Raw genomic sequence first — 13,539 nt, forward strand, 5'->3', positions numbered from 1 at the left:
CCATGGTCTCAGTTGCTGTACATTGGTGAACATCACTGTGCAGGGCACCAGCTTCCACTACAATTACACCCTCCAGCAGGGTGAGATGATGAATGTCACGCTGCCCAGCTCTGCCATGTTGGCTAGCAGTGATATCTCCCCATCTGGGATCGTTCTTGTCTCTGCAAATGACAGCATTTGTGTTATCAGCGAGGTGTGGGCTACCAATGGCTATGACTACTCCTACATCTACCCGATTGAGCTTCTAGATCTGCAGTACTATGTCATCACCCCAAACTCAGCCCTTCCTGGTAACTCACAATTTGCCATCTTGAGCCTGAACACAGACACCTCGGTGACTGTCACTTTACAAGGTGGCCCAGTAACATTCAGAGGGTTGTCCCTGTCCTCCGGCAGCTCCGTGACCTTTAAACTCTCAGCGTTCCAGGCTGCTCAGTTCCAGATGTATGGGGGCGACCTCACGGGATCCTTCATCCAGGCCGACAAACCTATTGTGGTTGTTAGTGGACACCAAATATTTCAGCGTTATCCCCGATATAACTACGGCTACACGTACGAGCAGCTGCTTCCAGTCTCCAGCTGGGATAAGTCCTATCTTGTTCCTCTACCTTCTGTTCCACTCCGAAAAGACGATATCATCTATGTTATCGCTTCTGTATCCACTAGTGTGAAGGTTTCTGACAAGTCTGGTGTAGTGGCCACCAAGAACCTAGGACAGGGAGAGGTATTGATGCAGCCGATTAGCACCTCCGCTCTCCACATAGATAGTGACCATGACGTGATGGTTGTCATCATCTGTTCTGGAAGCGCTAATTATGGAGGAACATTCCTTAAACCCTTCATGTCCATTGTGATGCCTATCTCCATGTTCCAAACAAGCCAGCTGGTGCACGCTCCTTCAGGTTTGACCACCTTGGTGCAGGTACTTTCCATCTCTGATGAAACAGCCGGAGTGATAATGGATGGACTTTCATTCCCATCAAATGCCACCTGGAATGACACTATGTCCAAACTCTGGAAATATTCCTGGGCGCAAGTGACAGTTTCCATGGGATCTCACCTCATCCAGCAGCTCTCGAAAAATGAGGTTTGGGCATTGTCCTACAGCTTTAGTAGTGAGTCTTGTTCTATATTTCTATATTCAGTATTAATCTAAGATCTATAATACACCAGAGGAGTCTACCATAGCTTCCTGGCCATTCCAGCTTATCATCCTTAAAGGGAATCTGTCACCAGGTTTTTGCTCTTTAATCTAATAATAGCATAATATAGGGCAAGTGACCCTGATTCCAGGGATGTATCACTTAGTTTACTGGATGCAACTGTTGTGATACAATCAGAGTTCTTACATATAGGATGAAGCAGAGATCATAAAGCTTCCCCTGCCCACACCACAGTTAACCCCGCCTACACCAGGCTCTGTATGTACAGTACAGACCAAAAGTTTGGACACACCTTCTCATTTAAAGATTTTTCTGTATTTTCATGACTATGAAAATTGTACATTCACACTGAAGGCGTCAAAACTATGAATTACCACATGTGGAATTATATACGTAACAAAAAAGTGTGAAACAACTGAAAATATGTCTTATATTCTAGGTTCTTCACAGTAGCCACCTTTTGCTTTGATGACTGCTTTGCACACTCTTGGCATTCTCTTGATGAGCTTCAAGAGGTAGTCACCGGAAATGGTCTTCCAACAATCTTGAAGGAGTTCCCAGAGATGCTTAGCACTTGTTGTCCCTTTTGCCTTCACTCTGCGGTCCAGCTCACCCCAAACCATCTCGATTGGGTTCAGGTCTGGTGACTGTGGAGGCCAGGTCATCTGGCGTAGCCCCCCATCACTCTCCTTCTTAGTCAAATAGCCCTTACACAGCCTGGAGGTGTTTGGGGTCATTGTCCTGTTGAAAAATAAATGATGGTCTAACTAAACGCAAACCGGATGGAATAGCATGCCGCTGCAAGATGCTGTGGTAGCCATGCTGGTTCAGTATGCCTTCAATTTTGAATAAATCCCCAACAGTGTCACCAGCAAAGCACCCCCACACCATCACACCTCCTCCTCCATGCTTCACGGTGGGAACCAGGCATGTAGAGTCCATTCGTTCACCTTTTCTGTGTCACACAAAGACACGGTGGTTGGAACCAAAGATCTCAAATTTGGACTCATCAGACCAAAGCACAGATTTCCACTGGTCTAATGTCCATTCCTTGTGTTCTTTAGCCCAAACAAGTCTCTTCTGCTTGTTGCCTGTCCTTAGCAGTGGTTTCCTAGCAGCTATTTTACCATGAAGGCCTGCTGCACAAAGTCTCCTCTTAACAGTTGTTGTAGAGATGTGTCTGCTGCTAGAACTCAGTGTGGCATTGACCTGGTCTCTAATCTGAGCTGCTGTTAACCTGCGATTTCTGAGGCTGGTGACTCGGATAAACTTATCCTCAGAAGCAGAGGTGACTCTTGGTCTTCCTTTCCTGGGGCGGTCCTCATGTGAGCCAGTTTCTTTGTAGCGTTGATGGTTTTTGCAACTGCACTTGGGGACACTTTCAAAGTTTGCCCAATTTTTCAGACTGACTGACCTTCATTTCTTAAAGTAATGATGGCCACTTGTTTTTCTTTACTTAGTTGGTTTTTTCTTTCCATAATACAAATTCTAACAGTCTATTCAGTAGGACTATCAGCTGTGTATCCACCAGACTTCTGCACAACACAACTGATGGTCCCAACCCCATTTATAAGGCAAGAAATCCCACTTATTAAACCTGACAGGGCACACCTGTGAAGTGAAGACCATTTCCGGTGACTACCTCTTGAAGCTCATCAAGAGAATGCCAAGAGTGTGCAAAGCAGTCATCAAAGCAAAAGGTGGCTACTGTGAAGAACCTAGAATATAAGACATATTTTCAGTTGTTTCACACTTTTTTGTTAAGTATATAATTCCACATGTGTTAATTCATAGTTTTGATGCCTTCAGTGTGAATGTACAATTTTCAAAGTACTGAAAATACAGAAAAATCTTTAATTGAGAAGGTGTCTCCAAACTTTTGGTCTGTACATTACATTGTCTATAAATAGTGATCTGCCTATCAAAGGAGGGGGCGGAGTAAGACTAGGTCTCACACACTGCTGTAGTCCAAACAGTGATAAGGTTCTGATGATAAAACCTTCATTGTAAGTAAATAACAGCACACCGATTGATAAGTGACACATCACTGAATTCATTGTTTCAGTCCCTACCTCAAGCTGTCTTTAGATTATTACGTAGCAAAAATCTGCTGACAGATTCCCTTTACAGCTATGTGAAGCCATGCAGTGGAGATCAGTCATGCCACTGGTCACCAGTGTTGGATTGATGTTTGTTTGGTTGACCATGGGAGATAATTCCAAAGCCTCCTTCCTCCATACAGAAATTGCACCCTGTAATGACATCATAGTCCAAGTAGTTATAGTTGTACAGTACAGGTAAGAGGAGGTGGTAAGAATGGAAAGGTCACGTTAGAGGAGGTGATAGTTTGAAGGACAGGTAAGCGGAGGCAATGGGAATATGTAGGACGGATAGGACAAGTTGATGAGAATGTGTAGGACAAAGAATAGGAGGAGAGGAGAGTGTATTAGACAGTGAAGAGGAGATGAGAATGTGTAGAAAAATAGGAATCAGAGATATTGTGTAGGACAGGAAAGAAGAGGAGATAAAAATGTGTAGGAAAGCTAAGAGGAGGAGATGAAAATGTGCCGGAAAGGTAAGAGGAGATGAGAATGTGTAGGACAGGTAAAATGGGGTGAGAATATGTATTACAGGTAAGAGGAGGAGATGAGAATGTGTAGGAAAGCTAAGAGGAGACAAGAATGTGTAGGACAGGTAAAAGGGGGTGAGAATATGTGGTACAGGTAAGAGGAGGTTAGAATATGTATTACAGATAAGAGTAGGTGAAAATGTGTAGGACAGGTAAGAGGAAATGATGAGAATGTGTAGGACAGGTAAGAGGAGACGATGAGAATGTGCAGAACAGGTAAGAGTAGGTGAGAATATGTATTACAGGTAAGATGAGTGTAGCATCGGCATCTCTGCCCCCTGCCAGGCAGAGACGCCGTCCCCCTTACCACCGCGCTCCTGGTCCAGCATCTTCCGGCCTCCCTGCTGCTGCTGCTGGTGCACGCAGCTTCCCGGGTACTGTGCTTAGGGCACGCGACCTCCCTCCCTGCGGCTTCTCCAAGCTCTTCTCCTCGTCCGAGCACAACTATTCCATAGGAGATCGTGAGCTGCTTGCCATCAAATTGGCGCTGGAGGAGTGGCGCTACCTGCTGGAGGGGGCTCTGCACCTGGTGGTCATCTACACTGATCACAAAAACCTGGCCTATTTACAAAACGCCCAAAGACTCAATCCGCGTCAGGCCCGGTGGTCTCTGTTCTTTGCCCGATTCTGCTTTACTCTACATTACCGCCCTGCGGACAAGAACATTAAAGCCGAAGCTCTATCCCGCTCATTCCTGTCTTCCAACCAAGAGGAGGAGTCTCTGCATATCATCGACCCTTCCAAAGTAATGGCTCCGTTTGACCTGTATCGTCTTCCACCCGGTAAGACTTTTGTAGCGGTTCCGGATCGTAAGAAGGTTCTTCTCTGGGGCCATTCATCTAAACTAGCTGGCCATGCTGGCCAGAGGAAGACCTTTCTGCTCATCGCCCGGCATTACTGGTGGCCTTCCCTACTCAAGGATGTTGCGGATTTCATCACGGCTTGTTCCTCCTGTGCCCGTAACAAGGTTCCCAGGCATCTTCCAGCCGGCCGTCTCCTTCCTCTTCCCGTACCTTCCGCTCCGTGGCAACACATTGCTATGGACTTTATTACGGATCTCCCTGTTTCTGCAGGTTGTACTGTCATTTGGGTGGTCGATGACCGCTTTTTTAAAATGGCCCACTTCATCCCTCTGCTTGGTCCCCGTCTGCATCTGTGCTGGATAAGGACTTCATCCATCACATCTTTCGTCTCCACGGCCTACCCCTCCACATTGTGTCGGATCGCGGGGTCCAGTTCACTTCCCGCTTCTGGAGAGCTACATGTAAGCTGCTGGACGCCTCCTTGGATTTCTCCTCTGCTTATCATCCTCAGTCCAATGGTCAAGTGGAACGTATCAACCAGGTCCTTACCAGCTTTCTCCGGCACTTCGTCAACGATCACCATAACGATTGGGTTGAGCTCCTACCATGGGCCGAGTTCTCCTATAACAACCATGAGAGCGAGTTTTCTTCCAAATCCCCGTTCTTTGTGGTCTACTGTCAACACCCCCGGATTCCGTTTCCCGTCTCCGCTTCATTGGACAATCCTGCCGCGGAGTCTCTGGTCAGCAAATTTTCTACTATTTGGGAAGACACTAGATCGGATGAAGAAACATGCTGATAAGACGTCTGGATCCGCCTCAATTCTGTCCGGGAGACAGGGTCTGGCTCTCCTCCAAATATGTTCATCTCAAAATACCATCGTATAAGTTGGGTCCGCAGTACATCGGTCTGTTTGAGGTTCTCAACCAAATCAATCCCGTGGCTTAGAAGCTAAAACTCCCGGCCACCTTACGGATTCCCAACTCCTTCCACGTATCTCTCCTCAAATCAGTTGTTTTTAATTCTTTTTCTGACGATCCAGGTACCACCCCAGCTCCGGTCTCCGCTGAGGACGTCTATGAGGTAGAGAACATTTTGGCCACCAAAAGGGTAACAGGAAAAACCTTTTTTCTGGTGAATTGGAAGGGGTTTGGCCCGGAGGAGAGGTCTTGGGAACCCAAGGAGAACATACATGCCCCTCTTCTTCTTAAATAATTTCTTGCAGGCCTAAAATAGAAGGGGCGTAAAGGGGGGGTACTGTAGCACCGGCGTCTCTGCCCCCTCCCAGGCAGAGGTGCCGTCCCCCTTACCGCCGCTCTCCTGGTCCGGCGTCTTCCGGCCTCCCTGCTGCTGCTGCTGGTGCACACAGCTTCCCGGGCACTGTGCTTAGGGCGCGCGTGCACTCCTTCCCTCTTTAAGGGGCCGCGCGCGCCGTCCTAAAAAGTCCCCGGCCAATTGCCGGAGGACTTTCCCTATTTAAAGCACCTCCTCCAATATGGAGGTGTCCGTGCAAGGTTGTTGCTCTGTCATTTTTACTGTTGCTTCAGCCCTCAGGTCCCTCTACTAGTCAGTCCTGTCCGCCAGTCTGTTCTTCAGTTCAGTCCGCCAGTCTGACTACTATCCAGCCCGACAGTCTGTCTACAGTCCAGTCCGCCAGTCTGTCTGTGAGCTCTGCCCGCCAGCTTACCTGGAAGCATCTGCCTGTTACTTGCCGTGCCCGCCAGCCTGCTTACCTGGAAGCACCTATCTGTTACCTGCCGTGCCCGCCAGTCTGCTTACCTGAAAGCACCTGCCAGTTACCTTGTTGTGCCCGCGAGCCTGCCTACCCGGAGCACCCTTCTGGCTATCAGCCGAATCTGTCAGCTTGTCTACGCGAACCACCCGCCAGCCTGCCTGCAGTGCTCATCCGCTGTACCGGTCAGTTCCTGCCATCTGACCCCTGGGAGTCACCTGCTCTTATACAAGGTCGGTCCCAGAGTGGCACCTGGTCCCTCTGCTCGGTCCCTCCCTGGTTCACGGAGTCGACTGAGCCGCCGTGCGACCTTGGTCAGGCCGAGTAGGTACTTATAGTAGTCATGCCCCTCTGGTCCCTCCTTACACCGCAGCACAGAGGTTCCACCACCCGCGGATCCGTAACAATGAGGCGATGAGAATATGTGGTACAGGTAAGAGGAGACAATAAGAATGTGTAGGACAGGTAAGAGGAGGTGAAAATGTGTAGGACAGGGAAGAGGAGGCAATGAGAATGTGTAGGACAGGTAAGAGGAGGTGTTGAGAATATGTAGTACAGGTAACATGAGGCGATGAGAATATGTGATGCAGGTAAGAGGAGATAATGAGAATGTGTAGGTAAAATAAGAATCTGAGATAATGTGTAGGACAGGTAAGAGGATGTAATAATGTGTAGGACAGAAAAGAGAAGATGCAAATGTGTGGAATATGTAAGAGGAGATGATGAGAATGAGAAGCACAGGTAGAAGGTGTTGAGAATGTCTCGAACAGGTAAGAGTAGGCGATATTATGTAGGAAAGGAAACAGGAGATGAGAATGTGTTGGAATAATGCTTATTACTATAAATATTGCAGCAACTACTATTTACTACTGTTTAATAGTGCATGAGTTACTGTCTCCAGAAATGGTGTTATATAGCCAGGAAAACACTTTAAAAAAAAACAAGAAGTTCCTGCTCACTGTGTGTGTAGCTGAAGCACATTTTTACTTTCAGTTTGCAAGCTGACAGACAAGATGCTAAGATCCTAAGCTATAGGAAATACCAGTTGTAAGTTGTGTTATCTTTGTTCCTGAATAAATATATATTCACTGTTGAACAGCTAGACAGTACACAGATTAATACAGTGCCAACAGGTTATGGGCCAAGAAACCCAAAGACACAGAACAGCCCAGAGGAGAGAGAACAACAGTGTACTAAGAAAAAGAAGAAGCAAATATGGCTGCCTGCAGCAACTCTGTGAAGTTCACAGTGCCAAATCTGAGTAAACAGAATTACCAATACTGGAAATTCAAGGTAAAGATGCTGCTGATAAGAGAAGGTACGTGGAAATATATACAGGAGTCTAGACCTGACCCACTACCAGAAAACATGGTAAAGAAGGATCATAAAGCACAAAGCACCATCTCCCTCAGTATAGATGATACGATTGTGCAAAAGAAATGTGGGAACAGCTGCAGAAAGTGCATGAAAGGATAAATCTCAGCAATAAGCTCTATTTACTGAGAAAGCGTTATCAGTCTAAGCAAAATAAGGGCCAAGATAGGCAGGATTACATAAGAAATACTCTAGAAATTGTGGGACATTGGGGAAGATCTAAAGGATTTCCATGTTGCTGCACTACTACTAAGCGGTCTACCAGAAAGCTATGACACACGTGTAACTGCACTAGATGTGAGTATGTCAAGGGAAAGCTTGTAGATGAATATAAGCGAAAAACAGAAAGTGTAAGCTGCAGTGGGGTATCCAAAGCAGAATCCACTTTAAAAACCGAAGATCTCCCCAAAAATAAATAGGAGATGGTTACATTAATTGTCAAGTTACCCCAACACAAAGCAGAAAGATCCCAGTAAAGGACAGTCTCTATGTCCCTAGTCTTGAAATCAATTTGTTATCTGTGAAGAAACTCACAAGACAAGGGAATGAAGTTACATTTAAAAATTACAGCTGTATCATCTCAAAAGAAAGTCACACACAAGCAGAAGGAAAATCAAAGATGAGTTGTACCAGCTAAAATGCAAGGAAAGTGTATACACTGCTAAACATGAACAGCACAAGAATTGCATCTATTGTGGCAAAGTCACTGGCGAAGTACTGGAGGGGAGATATGTAGCACTGAGGCTATTGGCTTCAGTGATTTGAAATCTGGAAGTTTACTCCAGCACTCTAAGTGTTGCGGGTGTGTCAGGTATAATAGACAGTCGCTCTGGATCTGGCTGTAGAAGGTCACTGTGCTTGGCATTGCAGACACCTTCTTAATTCTTGCTTTAAGACCCAGCAGTGACCTCCCTCCTGCTGCCAATTGACCCACCCTTGCATGGGAGTTAAAAAAACTCAGTTTGCTCCAGGCAATCACCGGTGATACTTCTATTTAACTTCTATGTAACTATGTGCATGCTTAGAGCACTAGCTGTTGGCTGGTTTCCTCTCTGGTGCCCTTGGAGGACAATTGGCGTTACTCCTCTGGTGTCTGCTCAAGCTAAGTTTATCCCCTTTGTTTGTCCAACTTGTTGTCTTTAGTTTGTAGTGGGGCCTGACCACTGCTCACCCCTCCCCCTCCCTATCTAGGGCTAAGCTCTGGGGACATACAGGGTTTAGAGTCCTGCGCGGCAATAAGTGTGGAACCTATATGGGGGACGGTAGGGTAGGCAGGGGGATATTAGATCTGCCTAGGGGTCTCTACTCCCCCTTTCCCTAGTGTTTGGGCTTCCTCCCCCTCGTCCCTTCGTGAAATTAGTCTTTCCCACACCTTGTGTGACTCTATGGGCTGAGAGAGGTTAATCAGCCATTTTAAGGGCTAGCTTTTATGTGAATATCCAAAGAGTGGGTGGGAGGTTGATCATCATATCTCCACCCCTGGGTGTGGTCTGGGATATAAATAACCAGCCTTTTGAGTCATTAGGTGCTCAGTGTGTCTGGAGGACACAGCTCCAGAGAAGTGTTCTGTTAAACTGTGCTGATGCTGAACCCGGTTGTATCCTGAGAGGGTGGATTCCCGCAGGTATATGGACTGTGCTATACATTTTCTTTTGCTTTCCCATTATGCCAGAAAGGTCATGTTTGTTTTGACAAACTTTACACTGGTTTATGCAATACTTTAATAAACCAGCAGAAGCTTCAAATAAGAAAATGTTCCTGTGTCTACATCTGTGAGCTGCCGAGTGAGCCGATCTACCACCCCATGTATGGCACAGGCACCTTGCACATAGAGATTCAGAAGCAATAAGAAAGTTAGTTAAAAACAACTTGCTGATGGTATTACAGTCGATCTGTGTAATTAGAGAATGAAATGTAATAGTTGTCTAAAAGGGAAAAAATCAAGAAAATCCTTTCAGAATAGTACTACAAAATCAGAACAGCTTCTGGACTTAATTCATACAGATGTTTGTGGTCCAATGAGTACTCAGACTCCTGGAAAGAAGATATATATTCTCATATTTATTGATGATTATTAAAGATATACAGTTGTCTATCTGCTTCACAGCAAAGATGAGATTCCAGAGAAACTTGAAATATATCTCTCTGAAGTATATAACAAATTTGGGAGGATGACAAAAATTCTGAGTGCAGATAATGGAACTGAATATACAAGTAATAAGACACAAAGCGTTTTAAGGAAAAATGGAATCGTGTTTCAGACCACTGTACCGTACAACCCTGACCAAATGATGTAACGGAAAGAAGGAACCAGACACTTTGTGAAAGTGGAAGAAGTATGCTATTTGACGCAGAGTTACCAACCACGTATTGGGATGAAGCAATCGTGGCAGCTTGCTATCTTCAAAACAGACTAAAAGGTAAAGGTACTGAGAAAACTCCATTTGAGCAATGGAACAGCAAGAAGCCTGAGCTACAACACATAAGAATATTCTGAAGTAAAGTATTTGTACATATGCCCAAGGAAAAATGTACCAAGTGGGAATCTCATGCAAAGGAAGGTATCCTGGTGGACTACAGTGAAACCCAGGAAGGATATAGAATCCTGCACCGAGAAACAAACAAGGTCACAATAAGCAGAGATGTAATGATTAATGAGATCTTCGTGTCACTCCAGTTTCATAACATCATATCAATAGTCCAGCTGAAGCAACAACAATCTCAGTCACAATTTCAAAATAACAAGAAAAAGGATGTAGAAGTTTGGTTTGGTTCTTCAATCACTGAAGAAGCAACAGAAAAAAAATCAGGTGTGCCTGAAGTCAGGAAATCGTCGAGATCAAACAAGGGTATACTAGCTACAACGACATGTAAAAGTTTGGGCATCCCTGGTTAAAATTACTGTTATTGTGAACAGTTTAGCAAGTTGAAGATGAAATCATCTCTAAAAGACCTAAAGTTACAGATGACACATTTCCTTTGTATTTTAGGCAACAACAAAATAAATATATTGTAATTTTTTACATTTTAAAAATTACAAAAAGGAAAATGGACCGATGCAAAAGTTTTGGCACCCATGGAAATTTGTAAGCTCAGATAACTTTGACCATGGTTTCAGACCTTAATTGGCCTGTTAGGATCATGGCTTGTTCACTATCATCGTAAGGAAAGGCCGGTGATGCAAATTTACCAGATTGTAGAGTGTAAGCTTGCGAGCAGCGACCTCACTCCTGATGTAACTGTTTAAACTGTCTTACCTTGTATTGAATGTATTGTCTGTACATGTCCCCGCTTAATTGTAAAGTGCTGCGGAATATGTTGGCACTATATAAATAACAATTATTATGATTTGTTACGGATCCGGGTGGTGGAACCTCTGTGCTGTGATACAAGGAGGGACCAGAGGGGCGTAACTAAGTGCCTATCCGGATCGACCCTGGCCACATGGCGGCTTAGTCAACTCCGTGAACCAAGGAGGGACTGGGAAGGTGAACCAGGTGCCACTCTGGGACCGACCTCGTGTGAGAGCAGGCGACTCCCACGGGACTGATGGCCGAAGCCGACAGGCACAGCTGATGAGCACGGCTGGCAGACAGGCAGGTGATGCGGGTAGACAAGCAGGTGGGCACGGCAGATAGACCGGCAGGCGGGTGCGGCTGATAGGCAGGCGGGCAAGGCTGATAGGCAGATGGGCACGGCTGATAGACAGGCAGGCGGGCACGGCTGATAGACAGGCTGGCGGGCACGGCCGATAGGCAGGCGGGCACGGCCGATAGGCAGGCGGGCACAGCTGATAGGCTGGCGGGCATGGCTGATAGGCAGGCGGGCACAGCTGATAGACAGGCTGGCGGGCACGGCTGATAGACAGGCTGGTGGGCACGGTTGATAGACAGGCTGGTGGGCACGGCTGATAGACAGGCTGGCGGGCACGGGAACCTGAGGGCTGGAGAGAGTGTTAACACACAAACAACAACTTTGCACAGGCACCTCCATTATGGAGGAAGTGCCTAAAGTAGGGGCAGTCCTCCAGCCATTGGCTGGGGACTTTTAGGACGGCGCGCGCGTCCCCGTGCCCTAAGAACAGAGGCCGGGGATCCACGCGTGGTGCAAAGAGGACAGGGTGAGGAGCAGGGAACGCCGGACCGGAGCCGCGGCGGTGAGTAGATCGGCGTTTCTGTCAGGCAGGGGGCAGAGACGCCGACACTACATTATTATTATTGGACTGAAAAAAAGGTAATTAGCTCATATCACCTGATACTCACAGGAATCCCAGGCTCACGGATAAGTGTCCAGCATAAACTTGTAAGGATATATAGAAAAATTAAAAATCACAGGGTGCACAAATTTTGCATTGGCCCATTTTCCTCTTTGTAATTTTTAAAATGTAAAATATGAACATATTTTTTTTCTGCCTAAAATACAAAGGAAATGTGTCATCTGTAACTTTAGGCCTTTTAGATCATTTCATCCTCAACTTGCTTCACTGTTCACAATAACAGTAATTTTGACCAGGGGTGCACAAACTTTTACATGTCATTTTAAGCATCTGTCCTAACATTACCTGAGTCAGGCAGTCGTGGGATGAGATGCAACAGCTACCTGTCCATGAAAAACTGAAGTGGATTAATGCTGCTAATGAGGAGATGAAGTCCCTTCATCAACTTCACATGCGGAAACTCACCAAACTACAAGGCAAGAAAGTAATCAAAGGTAAATGGGGTTTAAGACCAAGTATGATTCTGAAGGCAAGGTTCACAGATTTAGAGTATGTTTAGTCACAACAGGATATTCCCTGAAATATGGTGAAGATGATGATGCCACACTTTCTCCAGTTACTAAGCTGACCACATTCAGGACTCTGATGACTATAGCTGCTGAGCAGAAGATGCTTGTCAGACATTTGGACATCAAAAATGCCTTTTTAAATAGTGACATTGAAGAGGACTTGTGATTCACTCCACCTGAGGGTTACATCAAAGAGGGGGAAGAGAATCTGGTTTCCAAACTACAAAATTCTGACCATGGCCTTAAGCAATCAGCAAGAGCCAGGAACACCAAAATAAATGAAGTCTTATTGGAAGAAGGATCTAAAAGAGGTCGAGCAGATCCCTGTTTATACACAAAATGTACAGACGGAAAGTGGATGTATATTCTCTTATATGTGGACGATGTGATTATGGTTCATCAAGAGGAAACAGAAATTGCAAAGATGACAAAAATTCTGAATCAGCATTTTGAAACTAAAGACCTTGGAAATGCAACATGTTATCCAGGAATCCAGGTCCAGAGAGAAGAAGATGATGGAAGCTTTCTTCTAAACCAAAGTGCAAAAATCAACTCAATTCTGAATCAGTTTGGATTGTCAGAAGCCAAAGGTGAATCAACTCCAATGGAAGCAGCCTACTTAAAGTGCGAAGGAGAAGATGATCTGTTACCTATGAATGATAAATACAGACAGGCAATGGAGGCACTTCTACACATAGCAACTATGACTCGACCGGATATCACAGCAACAATGGGAATTCTCTGCAGATATGTGGAAAAAACGCGCCAAAAAGACTGGAATGCTGTTAAGAGAGTTTTCGATATTTGAAAGAAACTAAAGACATAAATTTAAGGATATCTGCAACAGGAGATGTACAGTGAAGGAAATAAGTATTTGCTCCCTTGTTGTTTTTGTAAGTTTGCCCACTGACAAAGACATGAACAGTCTATAATTTTAGGGGTAGGTTAATTTTAACATTGAGAGAATATCCAAAAAAATATCAAGAAAATCACATTGTATAAATTAGATAAATTTATTTGCATTTTGCAGTGAGAAATAAGTATTTGATCCCT

At 45.4% G+C, this 13,539-nt stretch overlaps 1 protein-coding gene across 1 annotated transcript in view; it reads left to right on the top strand.

Annotated features, from left to right (window-relative positions):
* The first annotated feature begins 807 nt into the window (after positions 1–807).
* The window catches only part of LOC141169763 (uncharacterized), a 67,272-nt gene continuing 54,540 nt past the window's right edge, over positions 808–13,539 (top strand). The window contains exon 1 of the mRNA XM_073655120.1: positions 808–1,115. Within this exon, the coding sequence (XP_073511221.1) occupies positions 842–1,115 (274 nt within the window). The 5' untranslated portion in view covers positions 808–841. The remainder of the gene's footprint in view (positions 1,116–13,539) is intronic.

Source organism: Phyllobates terribilis, unplaced genomic scaffold, assembly GCF_046119375.1.
Source record: "Phyllobates terribilis strain yellow unplaced genomic scaffold, ASM4611937v1 Scaffold_1__5_contigs__length_1240528914, whole genome shotgun sequence".
NCBI lineage: Eukaryota > Metazoa > Chordata > Amphibia > Anura > Dendrobatidae > Phyllobates > Phyllobates terribilis.